Here is a 22,635-nt window from a genome sequence, read left to right as displayed (position 1 = left end):
GACTGTGCTCAGGCCTGGGTCCCCTGGAAGCACTGACGGTTTCCCGATCAGCAGTCAGGTCGGTGTCGCTAAGCCTCGCCTCTCTCCGGAAAGTTCCTGCCTTGAACACGAAAGGTGCCTTGACCCAGGCCCGCCCGCCCGTAGGTGAAGCCTCACTAGGGAGCCAGAGCACCACGGGCAGGCCGGGTGCTTTAGCTGTGCCCTGGACTCGCTTTGTATCTTAGAGCATTAACTTGGGAAGAAGGCATGTTTAAGCAAAAAAGAAAACTGTCATTATAAACAGAAGCAACCACACAATGTGGAAGGAGGATAGGCAGACTTTAGAGGAGTCTTAAATTAGGCTGTGCTTTTGAAGACCTGTGATTGGAAACCACATACCATCTCTTGCATAATAATACTTCCTGCCTTGAATCGCATTTCAGAATGAGCTGCTGGGGTTTCTGTAAACCAGTTCACGTGCCGGGAGCAACATTTGTTTGTAATTGAGAAACGTCCGTGAGAGGACCAACACTGCCATCTAGCGTACTTCTCGTAGAACTGCAGATTTTGCCTCGGGCTGTTTGTAGGCAAAACGAAGCGTTTCTCAGTATTAGCTTGCAAACTATTAATAGTAGGAAATAGTGAAAAAGAAGTCAGAAATATGAATGAGAAATTCTAACAAGAAGGAAGAACCTCCAACTTTGCGGAAGCATTTTTTACAAGCAATTTGGAGAGTTGTAATTTTTGTATGTTGCTGGTTGTCTAGTTTTATTCCAAAATAACTTTTGATTTGGTTTAATACAAAACTAAAAGACATCACCTATATTTCTGTGTTCCCCGTTTTTCATGTAGCTCTCAATCAGCGGCTCTTTCCCCCCTTTGCTAGTCGTCTGAGGTCTAATTCACACAGTGGGGTGCACACAGACTGAATCGTAGGTGGGTGAATTCCCACGAATTCACACACCCTGCGAGCACACGTCTCTTGCGATACTATTTCCATCACCACAGTGAGCTCTCACATACACGGCAGCCACCTTTCTGACCCTTTTCACTTTGGATTCGTTTTGACTGCCCTACATATTCGTATAAATGAGATCCTACAGCATGTTCTTTTGTGTCGGGCTGCTTTTGCTCACAATGGTTTTGAGATTCATTCATGTTGTGTGAGTAATTTGTTCTTTTATTTCCCACTGCATAAACTTACCAGTTTTCTTTTCTTTCCTTTTTTTTTTTGAGGAGGGGGCAGCTCACAGTGGCCCATGTGGGGATCGAACCAGCAACCTTAGTGTTATCAGCACCATGCTCTAACCAACTGAGCTAACCGGCCACCCTACCAGTTTATCTGCTCTCTTACCAACGGGCATTTGAAGTGTTTTCAGTTTGGCCCATTAGGGGGAAAGCTACTGTTAACAAGTCTTTAGAGATACATGTTTTCATCTTCCTTAGTTAAATACCTAAGAGTGTGGAACTACTGGGCTATCAAGCAGGCGGTGGTTTAACTTTAGCAGAAATAACCACATTTTCCAAAGTGACTGTAGCACTGACACTCGGCGCACTGGAGCCTTTTCCTCTTGCCCCCAACCCAGCCTTTGCTATCTGGTCATACTGGAGCCGGACCCTGCAAACATTTCTCCTGCCCTAGCTGATGCAATGCTAGGCCTTGCCAGCAGAGGGCACTGGAGGGACTGCAAGAAGAAGGGGACTTGTCTTGCTGCTTCTGGTGCTTTTCTGCCAGCAGGTGGCTTTCCAGCTGGTGGTGCTCTGCCCACTGAGCCCAGCTTGTGAACTTCCGGCTGGCCAGTGGTCTCCGCCACACCCCATCCACAGAGGTCGGAGTCTCGTCCTGACGGATGGAAGGATCTTTCAAGTCTGTTCCTTCCTTGCTCCGTGTCCTCAGCCCCACACTTCGCTCCTGTTCTTAGTGTTCTGTTGACCCCACTGGTAGCCGTGCCCCTTTGGCTGGTTAATCATTCCTCACATTGGTTTTATCTGTGTCTTCCTCTGTGCAGTGTCCACTTGAGTCTCTGCCGCATTTCCCAGTTGTCTGTATCTTTGGTGTTGAGTTATAGGGCTGCTTTCTTTATTTAGGATGCAAGTCCTGTGTCAGATATGTCTTGTGAACATTTTCTCCTAGTCTGTCCTTGCCTATTCATGTTATTGTGGTAAAACAAAGTACAGTTTACCATTTTTAAGTGTTGTGTATATTCACATTGTTGAGACAGATCTCCAGACCTTTTTCATCTTGCAAGTCGGAAGCTCAGTTCCCATTGAGCAACACCGCTCCCTCCACCAGCCCTGGGCACCCACCACTCTACTTTCTGTCTCTGATTTTGACTACTCTCAGTCCCTCATGTAAATAGAATCACACAGTATTTGTCCTTTTGATGGGCTCATTTCCCTCAGCACAGTGTCCTCAAGGTCCATCCATGTTGTAGCAGGTGTCAGTGTCCCTCCTTTTTGAGGTGGAGTAATATTTTATTGTATGATGGGCCACATCTCACTTCCTCATCCATCCTTCAAGGACACTGGTGACTTCCACCCCATGGCTGTTGTGACTCATGTTGCTGCGAACACGGCGTGCAAATATGTCCTCAACAGCCTGCTTTCAGTCCTTTGGGGTAAATACCCAGGAGTGGGATTGCTGAGTGACGTAGCAGCCCCATGTTTGACTTTTCCAGGAACCGCCACACCTTCCCACAGTGGCTGTACCAATTTATAATCCCACCAACAGTACACAGGGGGTCCCATTTCTCTACATCTTTACCAACACGTGTTTTCTGTTTTGTTTTTTTGCTAGTAGCCGCCCTAATGGGGGTGTGGTGACATCTCACTGTGGTTTTCCTGTGGTTTGGATTTGCATTTCTCTGATGACCAGTGACGTTGAGCACCTTTTCACTTGCTTATTGGCCACGTGTATATAATCTTTGGAGAAATGTGCATTCAAGTCCTTTGCCAATTTCTAGAGTTATTTGATTTTTTTATTGTTGAGTTGTAAGAGTTCTTTATATATTTGGGATATTAACCCTTTATCATATATGCAATTTGCAGATATTTTCTCTGATTCCGTACGTTGCTTTTTCACTCTGTGGGTTGTGTCCTTTGATGCACAAAAGTTTTTAAGATTGATGTGTTCCACTTGCTATTGTTGCTTATGTTGCCTGTGCATTTGGTGTCACATGCAGGAAATCTGCCAAGTCCAGCGTCATGAAGCCTTGGCCTTGTGTTTTCTTCTAGGAGTTTTATAGTTTCAGGTCTTATATTTACATTTTGAGTTAATATTTACATATGGACTATTCATTTTTTAACCGTGCCTTTAGATGAACTGTTTCCTCTGGGCTGTCCAGGTGGTATCTCAAACATAAATGCATCCAACGCACCCCGCCTCCCTCCTGCCTGGTCCCAAACCCAGTTCCTGCCCCAGGTTTCCCCGAGTTGGTGAAGAACACCCCATCAAGCGTGCTGCTCTGGCCAAGATTTGAGTTATCCCTGACTGCCTCGCAGCGCAAGCTTCAGAGTGTGTTCCCAGCATGACCACCTCTCCCTCCCTCCCCAGCCGCTGCCAGCCCTCTGTTGGACCCAAACCGCACGGCTCCCAACGGCCCTCCTGAATCCTCCTGTCCGCTTCCCTCCAGTGGCAGAGTTTAAGACAAACCAGCCAGCCCTCTGGGGCTGACAGTCACATTTAGGGTTAAATCCAAAGTCCTTACCTTCTCACCTTCTCCCCCCCCCCCCCCCCATTACCTAAGGTAAGGTAAGTCCTTACCTTAGCCATCATCCCTTCCCTCTGAGGGCTCACACCCCACTGAACTCCTGGGCCTTGTGCAGACTCACCAAGTTCAGTCCTGCCTGGAACCTTGGCGCCTGCCTCCCTCTGCCAGGCAGCTCTACCCACCCTCTTCTTTCTGTTTAGCCTCTACTCAAATGCCAGCCCCTGAGAGTGCCCATCCCTCCCCATCGTGTGGGAAACAGTGCCATCCTTCCCTTTGCTCCCTGTTGTTTCTCACAGTACTTGTCGTCACCAGACACTGGGGGGCGGGGTAAGTGTCTATTGCTGCCCCCATCCCCCACTAGAAGGTAAGCTGCAGGACGGGGTAGAGTCCCCCAGGGCCTAGAGAAGCACCTGGCACACAGCGGGCACTAACACACGTGTCACAAAAGTGGTTCAGAGACATCTGTGCCATAGGTGGCAGTAAGCAAAACTAGTCAGCAGAGTAGGAAAAGTCTGCCAGACAGCTGGGGTGCCCGTAGACCGGCTGGCGTCTGCAGAGACGCTGCCAACCGTGGTTCTGGCTCGCACACCCCTGGAAGAGAGGCCACTGTGAGGATGGCACCAGAGAGGCCTGCCTGGGCCCCAAACTCAGTTTTCTGGGACTATGAGGGTCAGTGGGTTGTGAAGGGAGGGCTTCCTGTAAGTATGAACCGCTGGGCACCAGGGTCCGTGGGGCTGCCTGGGACAGGCTCCACTCCGCGTGGGGGTTTTCTGGCACCACCGGCTGTGAGGCACGTGGCTTTGCACCCTTGTCACAGATACCCAAATACCCAAGGCCACTGCCAAAGTCTGAAATAGGATCCTGGAGGCATAGGTCCCGCCCCGCCCCTGGCCCCGACAGGCCCCGCTCCCCTCCCCGGGAGAGTATTTCCCCCGCCCCAGGACAGGTGCCTCCGCAGGTCCCAACCCTCGGACAGGCCCGGATCTCTGCCGGCCTCGCCACCTTCCCCCGCACCACGCGTGCCCCGCAAGCACTGCCCTCAGACGGTGGAGCCCCACCCCGAGCAGACCCGCCCCGCCCCTCCAGGCCCCGCCCGGGCTGCCCTCGGCGGCTCTGCCGCTTTTCCTCAGTCCCCCGTTCCCTGGCTCCTCACAACCCAGAGGTCCCCTGGGTCCCCCGCAGTCTTCCGCGGTCACCCCGGTACCCCAGCTCCCTACAGTGCCCCCCATCCTCTCTGGTCCCTTGGTCCCCTCGGTCCCCTCTGTCCCCTGGCCCGGCATGGCACGCGCGGCAGAGCCCGAGCGGCGGCTCCTGGCCATCTACACCGGCGGCACCATCGGCATGCGGAGCGAGCGCGGCGGTGAGTCGGCGACGCGCCCCGGAGGGGGCGGCCTCGGGGGTGGGGGTGGGATGGGGTCCTCCGGGTGCTGTCCCGCATTCCAGAGGCCGTCGGCCCCCCCGCACAGGCCCCACACACTGAGTCCTGGCCGCCGACGTGCCTGCTCCTGGACGGAAGAGAGGAGGATGGGACTGGACCTCGGTGGCGCCGTCAGCGGCCCGGGCTGTGTGTGGCTGGCAGCTGTCAGGGCCAGCGCCTGGAACTGTGGGTGTGGGGTCGCGAGGCCTCCCGGAGCATGTCTGCCCTCTTCCCTGGCCAAACAAGGCGGTGGGCAGGTGTTTAGGGGCTGCAAGCCCTCTCACCAGGACCACCAGGCGGGCGTCTGTAATGGGACCCCACACATTTGTTCTAAGTGTCCTGGGTGCCTGGCCCACAATAGGGACCTGACACCTTTGGGGACATGCTCACATGCAGGATGTGGCTTTGGGGTGTTGTGGGTTTTTGTTTTTTCTTTCTCTGTGGTGTTGGCCTGATTGGCGTCTGCAGGGGTGACTGCTCCATGTGGGGGTGACGGTCTGGGCCAGGGCACCCAGCTCTGCAGGCTACCTGGGCAGGGAGGCCAGCTGCATGGCTGAGACCTGCAGGGAGGCACCCAGTTTGGGGATCGTGGGGCCCCATAGAAGAGGGAGGTTGATGGGGGAGGGTCCCGGGGGTGCCCACGGAGTGCCCAGGAAGTCCTTGGTTTTGTCATTGGTGGGCTGCCCCCTCCCAGGCCTCATTCTGAACCTCCTTTCCTCTCTTCTGTCCACAAACTAACTGTCCCTAAGGAGTCCATTTCCACTGGGCACTGGCCCCTCTCCACCTTCTTCCTCCACAGCCCGCTGCCCCTCCCTGCTGTCCCAGGCGCCTGTCACACCTGAGACAACCCTGACACCTGGCCCTCTGTGTACTCCCACTCGGACCCTCTCCCAGCTCCCCTTCAGGGGCCTCTCCCTCCCTCAGAACTAATTCTGGCCCTTGTCCCCCCCCAGACACCCCCATCTAACAGAGAATACTCTTCTTTGTCCTTGTCAGTCTTGGGGCCACTTCCCATCCCTCCCTCCCTCCTTCCTAACCTCTTCCAACCTCACCCTTTCCACTGAAACAGCTGCTCAAACAACCCCCACCCCACAGCCACTTCTTGGTCCCGGGTCCCTCTTACTCCATCCGTGACAACCCAGTGGTCAGTGCCTCAACATTCTTGAGGCTCATTTCATGCTGGCCCAGGAGTCAGACCCGCGCAGAGCCCTTTTCTGGAGGGGGTCGGGCAGCAGTGCCTAGGTTGTCCACACCCCGCCAATTGCTTTTTGGGGGTTACTGGGGCCTGTCTGCTGCTGTGCCCTCCTCCCCTCCAACCTGGACAGTTTGCGTGTTGGTGAATGCTGGGTCCCTCAGCCAGAGCGGGGCTGACATTTACCCAACAGTGGCGCACGATTAAGGAGCCGGTCACAGAGGCCATCTGCTGAGGGGACACACAGCTGTGGGCACCTGACAGGGCCAGGGCCAGCACCTGTGTCAGGGAGGGCTGACATGGGGGGAGAGCCTACAGGCAGGAACGGGGCAGTGGGCTGGCCCGGACACTCTGTCTGGGGCCCTGCCCACCCTGACACTGCCCCCGAGGCTTGGCACGTGTCCAACTGTAATTCCATTGAGCTCAACACATAGTTCCTGAGGGTCTGGGAGGCTGCGACAGGGTGGACTGTGTCTCTGATCCCTCACACATGGCGTCATGCCCCGCCCTGGCTCACTCTCACATACACTGCATTTCCCAAAGAGGCTGCAAAGGTCACATGTCTGGAAGGTGAAACTTGGTGTGAGAAAGCAGGGCTGTTGGGGTCAATTTGCAGACAAGGAAGAGCCTTCCAGATCCCTCGGAGCCTCCTCTGGGCACTGGGGTCTTTAGGCCCCGTGTAGAGGAGATCAGCATGTGCCCACCCTGAAGCAGTGTTAGCTGGGGGAGGCCGGGGGCCTGGCCCTTGAGCTCAGAGCAGCCAGCCTATGCCAGCTGGACGGGACGCCAGTCTTCTGAGCGCTGCTTTCTCAGAGAGGATGCTTCCATTCCAGGACAGGGGCCTCCTTATCCACTGGGGGGATGCCCGTGTCTCCCGCCTCCCTCTAGAAGGAACCAGCCACTGGGCACCAGGCTTCCTGTAATCTGATCCCACTGTCAGAGCCTTCCCCATTTCTGGAAGGCTTTAGGGAGCCCAAAGGTTAATCCTCAGGGGACCAGACCTGAGATCAGGCCCTGCTGTCCCCCTGAGAGGAGGAGCAGCTGGGGAACTGGGATACCAGGGCTTTGTGACCCCTGACCCCAAGAGACACCAGGAAGGGCCGTCAGGAGCTCAGTCTTCAGGGACACACAGGTTGTGCTGACCCTTGTGTCCAGGGATGGGAGCGACATCCAGGCCAGGGAAGGAACACAGTGGGGACAGACTCAGGAGTCAGGCCTGGGGGACTCAGGGAGCCCCTGCCCCCCGCCAGCCCAGTGGGGCATCATGGCCTCGGGCCTCCAGGCCCTGCCTGTCCTGGAGTCCTCACCGGGATGGTGTCAGTGTCAATGATTAACGGGCCTGGCACTGCTGACGCGGCTCCGACCGCTGGTGAGGGAGGGGGTGGTGAGGAAAGTGGGCGCTGCCACAGCAAAACTGTTTGGATTGTCGCTATTGAGAGCGTTTCTGCGCCTGCTGGTAAACAGTGGCCTGCAGGGCACACGGCCACACATCCAAGCCCTGCCAAGCAAAGGTCAGGACAGCGAGGGGAGGACAGAGATGGTGACAGCTAGGGACACCTCTTGACCCACCCCTTCCCTGAGTTCATCGAAGGTGTCACAGGTCAAGGGACATCATGAATCCAGAAACAGCCAATAACCCCTGCCGCAGGCTGGGCAGTACCAGAAGCTGAGGAACCCAGAGGCCCGGGCGCCAAACTGCGGCCCCAACTGCCTTGGTCCCCACCTGCCAAGTGGCCCCCGTGAGCCCAGCTCCTTGCAGGCACAGCTCAGTGAGCAGAGCTTTGGGGCCAGGCAGCCAAAGGTGCCCCACAGCCGGGGGGGGGCTTAGGTGGTCCTGGCAGCCAAGGCTTGTTGGTCTGGGTGACGTCCATGGCTTCTCCGTCACAGCAACGTGGCATCTGTGCCCCCAGCCTGGACTTCCTCCTCAGTATGGTTCCACATGCTCACAACTTTACATTTTTATGGCCTGAGCTTTGGGGGTGAGGGGGCTGCTGTCCCAGCAGTGAACCATCCTTTACGGAGGAAGGCATTGGAGCCCAGAAGCATCCGCTGCCAGCAGACCCGGCTCCCTGCCTGTGCGGAAGGGCAGGCCGTGGTTTTGTAGGGCCTGAAGTCTTGGCAGCCCTGGTTAAGGAAAATCATCCAGTTTACAAAATCAGTTAGGGTTGAAAGCGGGTATTTATTTAGAATGATGAAGGAAGTCACATAAAGCCAAGAATATTACAAAACCCAGAAAAATATTGTTTTGTGTTTTTTTTTAGTGGTTAGACATTTATATCATTTAAGAAGTGATCCCCCTGACTGATCTAGTCCCCACCTGGCACCACACATAGTTATTACCATGTTATTGACTGTATTCCCTATGCTGTACCCTACATCCCCGTGACTGTTTTGTAACTACCAATTTGTACTTCTTAATCCCTTCATCTTTTTCACCCACCCCCTCAACCTCCTTCTCATCTGACAACCATCAAAATGTTCTCTGTATCTATGAGCTTGTTTCTGTTTTATTTGTCTATTTATTTTGTTCTTTAGATTCCACATATAAGCAAAATCACATTGCATCTGTCTTTCTCTGACACTCCACTCAGCACAATACCCTCCAGGTCCGTCCATGCTGCCACAGATGGCGAGAACCCACTCCCTTCCCTGGCCGAGCAATATTCCATTGGATATATGTCCCACCTCCTCTTTATCCATTCTTCCATGGACGGACACCCAAGCGGCCTCCACACCTTGGCCATTGTAAACAAGGCTGCAATGAACATGTGGATGCACACGTCCCCTTGGATTAATGTTTTGGGTTTCTTCAAATAAATACCCAGAAGTCGGATTATTGGGTCTTTCTTTGTCTCTTATTATAGAATTTGTTTTAAAGTGTATTTTGTCTGGTATAAGTCTTGCTACCACACCTTTTTTCCTGCTTTTTGTTTCTATTTTCATGGAATATGTTTCCCTTTACTTTTAGTCTGTATGTGTCTTTCAATCCGAAGTGTGTCTCTCATAGGCAGAATATGTAAGGGGTTTGTTTTCTTATCCATTCACCCACCCTATATGTTTTGAGTGGTGTCACAGGTGTCACAGGTCAAGGGACACCATGAATCCAGAAACAGCCAAGAACCCCTGCCGCAGGCTGGGCAGTACCAGAGTCCGAGGAACCCAGAGGCCCGGGCGCCAAACTGCGGCCCCAACTGCCTTGGTCCCCACCTGCCAAGTGGTCCCCGTGAGCCCAGCTCCTTGCAGGCACAGTGTAAGCATTTTGTCCACTTACACTCAAAGCAATTGTTGATAGATATGTAGCTATTGCCATTTTATTATTCATAATTGAGATTTTTTTTTCATGTTAAAAAAGTCGCTCTAACATTCCTTGTAATACTATTTTGGTATTTCTTGTCTGGGAAGCTCTTTATCTGTCCTTTGATTCCAAATGAGAGCCTTGCTGGGTAGAGTAATCTTGGTTGTAGTTCCTTGCTTTTCATCATGTTGAATATTTTGTGCCACTCCCTTCTCGCCTGCAAAGTCTCTGTGGAGAAATCAGTGCTTTTTCTCTTCTCCTTCTGGTCCCCCTGTGATGCGAATGTTGTTATGCTTGATGTCGTCCCAGAGGTCTCTTAAGCTTCCTCATTTTTCTTTATTCTTTTTTCTTTTTGCTGTTCTGATTGGGTATTTTATGCTACCTTGTCTTGCAAATTACTGATTCGATCCTCTAGTTTATCTAGTCGGCTGGTGATTCCTTCTAGTGCATTCTCCATTTCAGTTACTGTATTCTTCGCTTCTATCTCTCTGCTGAAGTTCTCACTAAGTTCCTTGAACATCCTTATAACCATTGTTTTAAACTCTGTGTCTGGTAGTTTGCTTGCCTCCATTTCATTTAGTTCTTTTTCTGGAATTTTCTCCAGAAATTTTCTGGAATTTTCATTTCGGACATATTTCTTTGTTTCCTCATTTTGGCTGCCTCCCTGTGTTTGTTTCTATGTATTAGGTAGATCGGCTATGTCTTGGCCAGGTGACCTTATGTAGTAGATGTCCTGTGGGGCCCTGGCACAGTCTCCCTAGTCACCTGCTCTGGGTGCTCCAGGAGTGTCCCTTGTGGGGGTTGTGTGTGCCCTCCTGTTATAGTTGAGCCTTGATTGCTATTGGCTCATCAGTGGGTGGACTTGACCCTTTGGCTGATTGGCTGTGGGGTTTGGCTGTGTCTGTAGCTAGCAGGCTGCTGTGTGGGGGGCTTACCCCACTGAGTGGGATACCCCCCAGTGGGCTCTGGTGCCTGTTGGGACTGTCCTTTGTGTGTGCCACCCACGGGGCTAATTGGGCCATGCTCTGCTGTGGTCTGAAGCCAGCCTCCAAGTATATTGGTTTTGGGACCTCTTGGGAGGGGCTCTGGTACAGGCCCAGGTCAGCCACTGCCTGTGACCGGCCGGGGGCTACCTCATAGGAGCTACAAAGTGATCTGAGATTATTCGCTATCTGTGCTAACCCTGGAGGCACATGGGAGAGGCCACACTGCTAACTGAGAATGACTGTCACCAGTACCCGGCCTGGGGTGGCTCTGCAAAAAGCCAGGACACCCTGAGGCCTGCTGCCACCTGCAGGCTCCCTTAAGGTTCAGCCCCTGATAAAGCCTTGTGCCGTATACAAGTTGGGTGAGGCAGGGTCTCAGGGAGTCACTAGAGTGGGAAGAGTTGTGGTCACCAGGTTAATGTAGACTCTGGTTTGGCACCAGCACTGAGCCTGAAGCTACTCAGCAAAAGTCTCAGAGCACCCCGAGGCCACTCACTGCCCATCTGGGGCCCATGGCGTCTGATAGTTTTCCAGAAAGAGTGTGATGAGAACAGGGCTGGTTGCTCTTGGAGAAAGTGCCTCCGGTATTGGGGAAGTTGGCTGAGACAGGGGTCCCAGAGAGTCAGCAGGGCGGAGCCCCTGAGCTCACCAGGCCAATCAGATTCAGACTTGACCGGAAGCATAGGGGGCGGGCTCAACACACGAAAGATGGCGCCTGCTTGCTGGCTACCTGGGAGGAGAACCTTCTCACAGGGAAAGGGTGACTGTCCTCCAACTCTTGCCTGAAGCCACACACCTCAGTCTGCCCCCCACATGTCTCCAATGTCACTGTCCCTCCGCTGGAGCCCAAGGTGAGTGCCTGCGAGCGAGTGAGTCTGTGCGTGGCCATTTAAGAAAACGCCTGGGTTTCCTGCCGGCTTCCGTCCCACCCAGATGGTTGGAATCCCCACTGTTTTTCACAGCCAGGTGTTGTGGGGGCTCCTCTTCCTTTGTGGGGGACTGGGGTCCCTCGCTTTTCCAGGAGGGACCTCCATGGCCGAGATATCCCTCTTGGTTCTCAGCTGCCACATGGTGGCTTGGGGCCAGCCTGTTTCGCATTGCCGCGCCTCCCACCAGTGTTGACATGGCAAAGCTTCTTTTCAGCCGGACTTCTGATGGTTCTCCAGGTTGATTGTTCTATATTGTAATTTTGATGTGTTCAATGGATGAGCAAGCACAGTGTTGATCTACATTGCCATCTTGGATCGCTCCTGTTTTTTGTTGTTGTTGTTGTTTTGTTTTGTTTTGTTTTTAACATGAGAAAATAACCCCATTTAATGCCCATCTATGTATGGGAACCCTGTACACATGAAAGAGTCAGAGCCCTACATGCAAGAGCGGTAGTGACATAAAGGGAACATGGGTACATAGGACATCCTGAGTGAGGGACGAGGTAAGGGGTTTTGGGGGCTTCAAAGAGTCACTGCAGGATGGTGGCTAATGATCTCTTATTAAGGGCAAGGCCCCTAATTCAAGTTTTCTAGGTAGTTAAGGGAGGGGTGCAAGCTTCTCCATAGCCCGCAGCTAAAGCTGCCTTTAGCTCGGCACAATCCCCGTACCACTGAGGCACATCTTGGGGTGACGTGGTCTGAACCCCCACAGTTCCTTCCTTTGGGCTGGTCGATTGTTCCCTATCTCATTAAACCGGTCTTAGCCTTGGAAAAGTTCAGCTCAGTGGATGTCGTGCCCATTTCAGGAAGCAGCGACGTGGTGGCTCCCACTGTGGTGCATGCAGCTGGCAGGCATTTAACAGGAGGTCTGTCTGTGGGAGAAGAAACACAGGGTTAATGACCAGAGTGAAGGGGCACGGGTTGATTTCTTAGCGGTTACTGTTCAGCACTCTCCTCAGGGTGGAAAGGCCGTTCAGACAGAGGACTGTCTGAACGCCTCAAATGAGTAGAATGCGCCTCAAATGAAGGGAGGCCAGGGGCTGCATGCAGCAGGAGTCAGATCTGTCCTACTCGTCTCTCTTAGGGACCTCTGACCTTTTTACTTCTTCATTAGCCCTTTTCAATAAATCTTTCAGTGAAGCTACTTGGAAATTTTGACACTGTTGACGTAAGAAACATTCCAACTTGTAGAGAATTTTATGAGTTTATTTGAGCCAAAATGATGACAATTGCTGGGAAGCGGGATCTCAACAGATTGAAAAAATGCTCCCGAGTATGGCAGTTTTCCAGCTTATTTCATACATTAGAATCAAAGGAGGAGACATAAGGGGCAGTCACATGGAATCCATGGGTGGTAGGTTAAGGGGGTGGGAGAAAGCAAAGCGGGAAACCTCTTGGGTTGGACAAAAAGTAAAACGGAGAGACACACGCTTCCTTTACACGGGTGGGTACAGGACAGACAACAATGAACACTTAAGCACGTGGAGATGGTATGGGAACAACAAAATAACAGTGAGGGGGTCTGTGGTCTGGGCTCTGGTGGGAGGTTGTGCCCTGAGGGGTCGGGGGAAGGAGATTCCTCTGACATTTCAAAGGTCTGTTATCTTAGATGCAAAAAGACAACAGACAGGCTCACTTCAGGTAAAGAGTGACCTTTGTCAAGGAAGCTACAGGCCTAGGACGTGACTACCCGCCACGACACGCCTTTTGTTAGGAATTTTGATGTTCAGAACATCCTGTGTGGTCACTTTCAGTCTCTGAGTTTGTAGGGCCTGCAGGCTGGCCTCCCCAGAGCTCATCAGGTTTAGTATGTGGCCCCTTTTTCTTCCACTGTTCCCCCTTTGGGTCATAATTCAATCTGAAGGATGCAATCTGATGGTTGGATGATGCGGTTTTCTGGGGCTAGGAAGGCTCATTCCCTAGGAAGTCTTAGTGTCGTCATCTGTCTTGCTAAACATTGGACCATTGAGTGGGGGGGCAAGACTAACCCTGGATGGCACTTGAGGCCAAATTTTTCTCCAAAGGGAAAGGCAGGCACACGGGAGGCAGTCCGGTCTATGCGCCTTCGTTAAGAAAAACACCACTCTGTATCATCTCAACTACAAGCTGTCATGATCCAAGATTTGCCGTCTGCCTCACTTTTCTGTATTTTGCGTCTAGTGTGACATTTACTTCTGGTTGGAGGGCACACCGTACACCTCTGCAGTGTTCCCCATCTGACCCTGAGATGGGTTCCTATTTACTGATTATTGTTTTTATATTAATATGGCCCCTCTACTTCCCACTGGAAGCACTCAGGTGCCTTTCGTTATTAATCTGATTCCTGCTAGTTGTGCAATTGGGGACTGTAACTTTCAGGTTTAATTGGGGTCAAGGCTGTAAGAACACAATGGTGTAAATTTCAATGACCATCTGACAATTCCCAGAGGCCAGGAGGACAGTAAGTTTCCTAAGTGGACTTCCTGGGCCCCAGCAGCCGTTACTGAGGAGTTTCCTGTAAAACATTCCTAGGAACAAGAAGGTGGTCAGTCAGCAAAACACAATCATGGGTGTCTTCATCCTGCAAAGAAAGTAGCAAAGTTGCTGGGTTAAGATTGTTACTTCGAGTTAAAGTAATATTGGGCGCAGAAAGCAGAAGTGCTTCCTAAGAAGCCAGTCGACTGGCAGAAGTGTTGAGTGTCATGAGAGTTCAGTAGGGAGTCAGCAGAATGAGGAACTTAAATAGAGGCGCGCCCATAACTTGCTCTTCTGTTTGCACAGTGTGGCTGTAGCACAGATGGCGGTCACGCAGGGAGGGGGCCCTTTGGCTATGACTCTAACTGCTGACTATAACATCCTATAGGTCTGTGGTCATCTCTGCGTGTTCGAGTTAAAACTCCTAAGGCATTTCCTTTATTTTCATGTATAAAAGGAAGAAAGTTTGTAATTAAGGTGTCCCAGGGCGGGAGCTTTAGGTCATACTTCCTCTAGAGCAGGGGTGTCCAAACTGCGGCCCGCGGGCCAACTGCGGCCGGCGATCCATTGTTAATTGGCCCGCAGCAAATTCCAAAAATATATTTAGTTTACTTAAATAAACCAGGTGAGGCAATGCGTACTTCACCTCGAGTGAGTGGCCCAGATGTTTGTGTATTTTACCGCAGATGGCCCTTGGTGGAAAACGTTGAAAAAAGTTTGGACACCCCTGCTCTAGAGCTTCTGCAGCTTCTTTCCCTTGGGGTTCCATTGACTTGGATCAGGTCGATCTGATTTTAATAAGATATATTTTCATTAATGAAAAATTTGGAACCCACCTTGAAGCTGTTTGTTTGTTTTTGGAAGAGGAAAGGGTAAGATTCCTCTGAGGCTTTCGGGTTAATCAGTAGCCCATCTTCAGACATGAGATGACCCAGGGATGTGCCCTGGGGTAAACAGGATGAAAGCTTGTCCTATGGGACCCTGTGTCCCTTTATGGCTAGCTGTTGTAATGGGTAAATTGTGTCCTCTTGGGAGTCTAATATATCCTAGAGCATAAAGGTAAATCATCCACATATTGGATTAGAGTGGAATCTCTGGGAAATTCAACATCATTCGAATCAGCTTTTAGTATCTGAGAGAAATAGATGGGACTCTCTGTCTACCCCAGGGCATTGCTGTCCAAGTAAACTCCGATCTTTCCAGGTGAAAGTAAAGAGGTATTTCCTGTCTTTTTTTTTTTTTTTTAAACAGGAATGCTGAAAAAGGTACTACCTAAATCTATCACTGAAAAATAATGATTGTACACAGGACTAGCTGATAGAAGGGTATGTGGATTTGGAACCACAGGATATCCATAGCTCCGAGATCCTGTGCAAATCTCCATCCTTTCCCACGGGGGTTCCTTACTGGGAGGAAGGGGGAATTACAGGGGCTCCTGCATGGAATTATAAGCCCTCTTTTTAAGTAATCTTGTGTAATGGGCTAAGTCCAGCCAGTGCATCAGGCCTTAAAGGATACGGTGAGTATTAGGCGTATTAGGCAGAGGGAAACATGTTCAGTGGTTATTGTGATAGGAGTGGCTCACTTAGTCTCGTCAGTATCTGTACTGGAAAAGGCCCAAAGCGGCATTGGCACGTCCCGTAACAAACGTTCAGTCTCAAGATGAGTTTCTTCTTGTGGAGGGCCCTTTAAGACCATTGCGTTCCCAGTTGGTTCAGTCTCTGATTCATTTCGTTCTAAATACGGTTCACCTTCTGGGAGAGGGATATGTGGGCGTCGTGGGTTTCAGGAAAGTCTCACCCTATCAGGTGAGTTGGGGCAGATTTGACAGTAAAAATACGTGTTGGCCTGTAATGTCCCTTAGCTGGAAGGAAACGGGTCCTGATTTAAAACAGACATTGGTTGATTAGCCGTCCCTACCGTTTGTACAGAAGCTTTACTCCGAGGGAGAGGGCAACTGAGTTGGGTGGGTAGGGCTGAGAACAGACCAAGAAGCCCAGGGCCTACGAGGGCCTCAGGTGTTTCCCTCTTAGGGTCATTTCACTTTCTCCTGAAGTATCGGTAAGGAGACAGTCCTAGGAGCAGCCCTAGGCTTGCTTCTGATTCTTTTCTTTTCCTAAATCCCACTTCGGTTTTCTACAATCCTTAAGGTGACCTGACTTTTTACAATAAATGCAGACTCCTCTACAGGAGTTCCCAGCAAACCTTACTTAGTAATTCCGTTGCTTTGCTCTCAGAAACCAGTCGGTGTGTTAACTGGAATAGGTCAGGATAGCCCGGATCATATGTTCTAGCTGTTAAATCCCTCTGTGAACCCACCGGGGGCTTGGGGAGGGTCAGGAAATCTCTACTTAGATTCCTTGATTCTGTCCTAGTGCAAGGAGAGATTACGGCTGGTTCTCCTTGTCCTGAGACTGGCCTTTCTCTCCAGGGAGCTGCCAGGATTTGGTTTTCTTCCTAGTCTGTCCTGGTCTGGTTTTCTATTCTGAGTCTCCCCTCGGTCAGGAGGGAGCTGTGGTGGAGGAGGTGAGGGGGAGAGAGAGAAGGGCGAGGAGGAAAGGACAGTAAGTCCAGACACGGAGTAAAGGGTACAGCGGGCGGTTGGAGAAGAGGGAAAGGGGGGGTTGGCCTGGAGCAGCTCCGGAAACCTTTAGTTCAGAGACATCTCCTGCAGTGTTCTTCCTGACTTCCTGGAGAGAAGAACGTCTCTCTGGGCTCCATTCCACAGGCTTCTGTTTGCTAGTTGAGGTGAGGCTTCCATCCGTTCCGTTTGATTTGAGAGCTAGTCTTTTTCCTAGTCACTAGTTTAGGTGTCAAAAGAGCTCCATTTCGGCCATCTTCTGTTGACACTACTTCTAGTTCAGTCTTCCCGTTCCTGTAAGTACGGGTACTTGCGAGTACAGGCTCCCTGCAAAATGTACATCTGCAGGAATATTGATGGGGGCTGGGGGCTTGTTGGCCTTGGAGGCCTGATGTTCCGTGTTAACTTTAGTTTCCTTTTGAGATCAGCAGATTCTGAACCAACTTCTAGGGATATTGTGTGGTGGGTTGGAATGTGCTGCTTGTGGGTTCAGCTCCAAGGGGCTGTCACCTCCCGAGTGGCTCCCACCCTCTCACTTCTCGGTTTCTCTCCCCGGCTGTCTAGTCCAACCAAGAGGGCTTGGGGCGCTAGGGAACCAACCACGTCCCCAGACGAGTCAAATATTTAGTGACAGTTGTGTTGGGTTCCCTGTGGGGCTGTTCCTGTCTTGAGGGGTGGGTACCCCTGACACCTCCACAGAGATTCTTAGTCACCTAAGAATACCCAGTATTCAGGGTGGAGGCAGTAAATGCCCCTTGTCTTCAGAGCGGAACGAGTTCAGACTCTCATTTATCCAGCATAAGCTTTTGTTCAGACTCGCAGTAAGCAATCCCAATTGAAAAGCCCAAATTAAAAACCAGCCACCCATTTGTTTTCCCTCCTGTCCCTGAGTTATCTCAACTCTTATCCTTAGCCTGGGTTATCTCAACCCTTAACCTTTAATGCCACCTCGAGGATTTTATTATTTTTATTTTTAGAACAGCTCCAATAAAGTCAGGGCCTCCTACTGTAAAACACGGAGGTCCCGAATTCCAAGAAAAACTCACCCATCTTCACCCGATGACGCAGGGAGCCGGTGGGGCACAAGGGCCCCCTGGACCTCAGCACCAGGGCCAGGTCTGCAGGGTGGTCCTGGGGGGCTTCTTTGGAATCTTGCCCACTGCGCCAGGTAAATGGCGATGCAAGAAACGTCCCAACCTCTAGAGAATTTTATGAGTTTATTTGAGCCAAACTGACAATTGCCAGGAAGTGGGATCTCAATGGATTGAGAAAATGCTCTGGAAAATGGCAGTTTTTATAAATGAGAATCAAATTTTATAGATGAGAATCAAAGGAGACATAAGGGGGGTTACATGGAATCCATGGGTGGTAGGTTAAGGGGGTGGGAGAAAGCAAAGCGGGGAGATCTCTGGGGTTGGATAAAAAGTAAAACGGAGAGACACACGCTTCCTTTACACAGGTGGGTACAGAATACTTAAGCACGTGGAGATGGTATGGGAACAACAAAATAACAGTGAGGCGGTCTGTGGTCTGGGCTCTGGTGGGAGGTTGTGCCCTGAGGGGTCGGGGGAAGGAGATTCCTCTGACATTTCAAAGGTCTGTTATCTTAGATGCAAAAAGACAACAGACAGGCTCACTTCAGGTAAAGAGTGACCTTTGTCAAGGAAGCTACAGGCCTAGGACGTGACTACCCGCCACGACCGCCTTTCATTAGGAATTGTGATGTTCAGACCATCCTGTGTGGTTACTTTCAGTCTCTGAGTTTGTAGGGCCTGCCAGGCTGGCCTCCCCAGAGCTCATCAGGTTTAGTATGTGGCCCCTTTTTCATCCACAAAATCTTTTGTAATCTTCTGCCTGCGGATGCAAATAGCTATCTCATTCTGCTGGCTCGATTTGGGAACCCTTACTTTCAAGTGCAATTTTTAAACAATTTTATCTAATGGAACATTTCTCACAGTTGCCGTTGTAAATTTAGGCTGTAGTCCCCGAGCCGAAGGCTTTAGCCCATGTTCCTATCTCGCCATAGTTCGGAGCTTCCAACCTGATAGTTTCCAAGCCAAGCTCTTAGAACATAAACAGTTCTAGGTTGTCTTTCCTTAAGGTTTTGCCATGGTTTTTCTTTCATTTTTCTTCGTAAGTGCAATGTCCTAATTTTTACACTATCTGAAAGTGAACAGGAAGGGGACTGAGTGGGTTTTGACTTTTGTTCTAATTTCTGTCTGACATCTTATTAAGGGAATTTAATGACTAGCCATTATAACAATATGAAGGCTCTCTAAGAAAAAGTTTCTTTTCAACTTAGAAGTTTTTCCACTTAAAAGGGTCCATCATCAGGCCTTGGTGGTAGGGTTTATAGTGACTCAAACCAATTAACCTTTTATGGTTTAACCAAGGAAGCAAGAAAATAAAGAAAGCAAAGACTTTTGTTGCCAGCAGTAACTGGTAACGAAGGTAGAGATGACAAAGTTCCCTTATGAGCTGGGGTGCCTCATGACACATTCTCTTGGGAGCTGGCACAGCCGGACAGGGGACCCTGGGAACCCCAGTCTCTTCAACTGGCCACTAGGTGCACCCCTCTAAGTGCACCTTGCAGGTGGAGAGACCAGAGAAAATATTCCCAGTGGTCACAAAGGCCAAGCTCTCAGGACATATACCAAGATGCGAGGTAAGACGTCAGATAGAGAAAAGCAGAATTTCGAAGCCCAGGAGTCCTCATATGAAATAACCGAGTGTCTAGCCTACAAAACTAGTTTTACATATATTTTCTCCTGCCGTTTAAATTTAGAAGAGAGAAAAAGATTCTCACTGTTTTGTTCCCACTGGATCCCGCAGACAGAGGTTGGGTGGGGGCGGGGTGCTGACCTGGAAGAATCCTGACCTTAGGCCACAGGTGTCGGACACCCCAGGAACTCCTTGTCTTCAGCAACCTTGAGGGGAAGCAGGCTTCCAGCCAGAGCATTTATCCTGTTCACAGTGCCAGTGCCAGCTGTGGTAGGACCAAGCTGTCCTCTACCCTCAAGGTTCTTCTGGCTGGTCTAATAATCCAACAGACATGGGGCAGGTTAGCAAGAGAAAATACGCCAGTTTAATACGTACACATGTACAGGACCCTGGTACACAGAGGGTCCTGTGTACCCACTCCCCACAATTCTGCTTAGCTGTTCCCGCTCTCTGGCGGCCAGCTTTCCTGTTCTCCTCCAATGACAGTGCGCTGGCAGCATTTTGCGCAGAGAATAGGACAGAAAGAGAGCTTGGCCCACACACTCCCCAGCGGGGATACCAGGTCCTGGACATGAGGGGACCTCCCACCCTGCCCCTTCCTGCTACACTGGCAGTGCTGCCCCACCATTGGCCAGGAATAACCTAGCTATGGGTGGAGGGGACCATGCATGTCGTGAGCGTGTCCCATGAACCGAAATCTGGATTCCCAGATTTCCACAGACACCCCAGGACCCGCCACCAGGAGGAGAGCTGGAGTAGAAAGTGGCCGTGTGAGGGTCCTGGTGCGGCCATAACAAATGACCACAGACGGGGTGGTCTACAGCAACAGAAACGTCTCCTGTCACTGTGCTGGTGGCGGAAGTCTGACCCTCGTCCTTTGGCTTGTGGCCTCATCCCTGGAGCCATCTGCGTGTCTCTCTCTGCTGCCCTTCTGTGTCCTTCTCCTCCGCGTGTCTAACCTGCTCTGCCTCCCTCTTCCAAGGGAGCTGGTCACGGCATTCAGGGCCACTGTGTTATCCAGGGTCAGCTCCCCATCTCAAGACCCTTAATTTACCTTTGCATTCAGGTCACACGGGACCTGGGGATCAGAATGTGGACAGCTTTGGGGGCCATTGTTTGGCCTGCTGCAGATGGGGAAACTGAGCCACCAGTGCCGGCTGGCTGGGTGGGCGGCTCTGAGCCTTCCTCCATGCCCAGGGTGTGAAGTTGGGTCCTGGAAGCCAGCAGGGCCGATGAGTCCAGACATTTGTGGAGGCAGACGCGTGTGCTGGTCATGCTTCGAGCGTCTTGGGGAGGTGGCCGGTCTGGCATTCACACATGGATGGCCCCTTCAGCATGGTTTCCTTACAGAGCCACCAGCAGCCAACGTCATGGCTCACTCCTGCAGCCAACATGATAGGGGAATGGGGGCTTTGTGCGGACAGGGCGGGTGGGGGAGGGGTGGTTGTTCAGTGTGCTACCGTCGGGTCTCGCTCTTTGGTTGGAGAGCCGGCGTCACATCCACAAACATCCGTGGGGCCAACGGGGCTGTGCTGGCCAGGGGACTGGCAGAGGGCTCGGCACTGGGGCCTGGCATTTAGCAGGTGGACACATGGGCATCTGACCCTCGGACATTGTGCTAAGTCAGGGGAAGTCTTCAGTTCGCTAAGTTTGTGCTTACGCAGCCATAGGAAACTGATACACCCAGTGGAGGGCCGGGGTGGGAAGAAGAGCCCTGCCAGGAGCTGCAGGGCAGGCAGGAGCAGGCATCTGGGGCAGAAGGGACATTTGGGGCTGGCTGCAGAGGGCCTGGGGCTGTGCGCTGAGAGGTGGCGGCCTGAGCTTGGATGCTGACCCTCAGGAAAGGAGCCTGTTGGGGAGAGACTCCAGCCCCTGGAGAGATGGACTCTCAGTAAGGACTGAGGGTGGGGGGTCCCTCAGGAGTGAGGCAAGTGGGCTTCGGTCCTTAAAGGGGAGATGTGAGCAAGCTCACAGAGACTTGAAGCGTGGGGATGCGACCTGCCATTGCTAGCTTTGCAGACGGAGCAAGGGGACCCTGCCAGAGCCTGCCCCCAGCTCGGGCGGAAAATGACCCAGCGAGGGGGCAGGAACCAGCAGCTGGGGGAGCTGGCACTGGCTACTAGCCCACGACTCCCCACGCCCCCGTCTCTGCCTGCAGTGCTCGTCCCCGGGAGGGACCTGGCCGACGTCTTGAGGACACTGCCCATGTTCCACGATAAGGAGCACGCCCAGGCCTGTAGCCTTCCTGAGGACACACTGGTGCTGCCGTGAGTGTGGGCTCCTCTGGGGTCCCGGGGGGGGGGGATGCCATCCTGAGACTGGATGGCGCAGGCTGCTCTGTGCGGGCGGCAGGCTGTGCTTCCCCAGGGCTTCCGTGGTGAGCCCTTTGCAGGGGGCCGCCACTAATGTCCTCTCCTACGTTCACGGCTTTAGAACGGACCCACAGCCCCCTTTCAAGTGAGCCTCGGACCCCCACCAGCTTGGGGGGCTGGGGGCTGGCCCCAGGTGGCCCCTTCTCTCCACAGAGTGAAGGTCCCTTGTTAGTCGGCTCGCCCAGGCTGCTCAGTGCCCTTCACGGCTGTCAGGCTGAGCGAGGACTCGCCCTCCTGGTCACTGGCCTCCCTGCTGCCAGCCATCCTCTCCCAGGGCCGTCTCCTGGCTCATCCAGGGCTGAGCCCAGCCCCCCTCCCAGAGCCGGAGGTGGGAAGGGGACGCTGCTCCTTGGGGAGCAGCCCTTCCTGGCAGGTCCTTGGCCCCTCCCTGTGGCCGTGGTCCCTGTTCCTGGGGTCTCCCTGTGGGAGGGAAGCCAGGCCCTGTACTCAGGATGCGGAGAGCTTGTGGCTGTGTAGGGCTCCGGGGCACTGGGCCCAGGTGCAGGGGCCACGCTGGGCGGAGAGAGCAGAGCAGGCCAAAGGAGGAGGGGCACAGTAGTGGGAGCTGCCCGTCTGTCTCCCTCAGGCCTGCCCGTCCTGGCCAGAGGATCATCTACACAGTGATGGAGTGCCAGCCCCTCTTCGACTCCAGTGACATGACCATCACCGAGTGGGTTCAGATTGCCCAGATCATCGAGGTAGCTGGGGGTTGTGGGCGGGGCTTAGAGTGTGGGCGGGGCTGTGGGTACTGGGTGGGGCTATGAAGGTGGGTGGGGCAGGGCCTGCACTGCAGAAGCACTCTGGGGTCAGGGGTGGGGTCAGCCTCCCTGGCCTGAGCGGACTGGCAGCTTCAGGAAAGTGCTGGGCCCTCTGAGGCACTTTCCCTGTGTGAGTGGAGGGTGGGCAGCTCGGGCCACCTCCTTTCCTGGGTGAGGAAATAGCCCAGACATCCATCCTGGTTTGTGCGTACAATTGGTTCATCCTAGTTGGTATCCTGGG

General features: G+C 52.4%; 1 protein-coding gene across 4 annotated transcripts in view; it reads left to right on the top strand.

The window, feature by feature from the left end:
* The first annotated feature begins 4,747 nt into the window (after positions 1–4,747).
* ASPG (asparaginase) overlaps positions 4,748–22,635 on the top strand; it is a 35,840-nt gene continuing 17,952 nt past the window's right edge. For 2 of the 4 annotated variants that reach the window (XM_033109724.1, XM_033109723.1), the window contains exons 1-3: positions 4,753–5,049; positions 21,423–21,531; positions 22,223–22,334. In XM_033109724.1, coding sequence (XP_032965615.1) covers positions 4,968–5,049; positions 21,423–21,531; positions 22,223–22,334 — 303 coding nt within the window. In that variant the 5' untranslated portion in view covers positions 4,753–4,967. Of the gene's footprint in view, positions 5,050–21,422; positions 21,532–22,222; positions 22,335–22,635 lie in introns of all 4 variants that reach the window. The other 2 variants (XR_004423336.1, XM_033109722.1) reach the window with 2 other exon arrangements.

The sequence above is a fragment of the Rhinolophus ferrumequinum genome, chromosome 6 (genome assembly GCF_004115265.2).
Source record: "Rhinolophus ferrumequinum isolate MPI-CBG mRhiFer1 chromosome 6, mRhiFer1_v1.p, whole genome shotgun sequence".
NCBI lineage: Eukaryota > Metazoa > Chordata > Mammalia > Chiroptera > Rhinolophidae > Rhinolophus > Rhinolophus ferrumequinum.
This window is presented reverse-complemented; position numbering and strand designations above follow the sequence as displayed.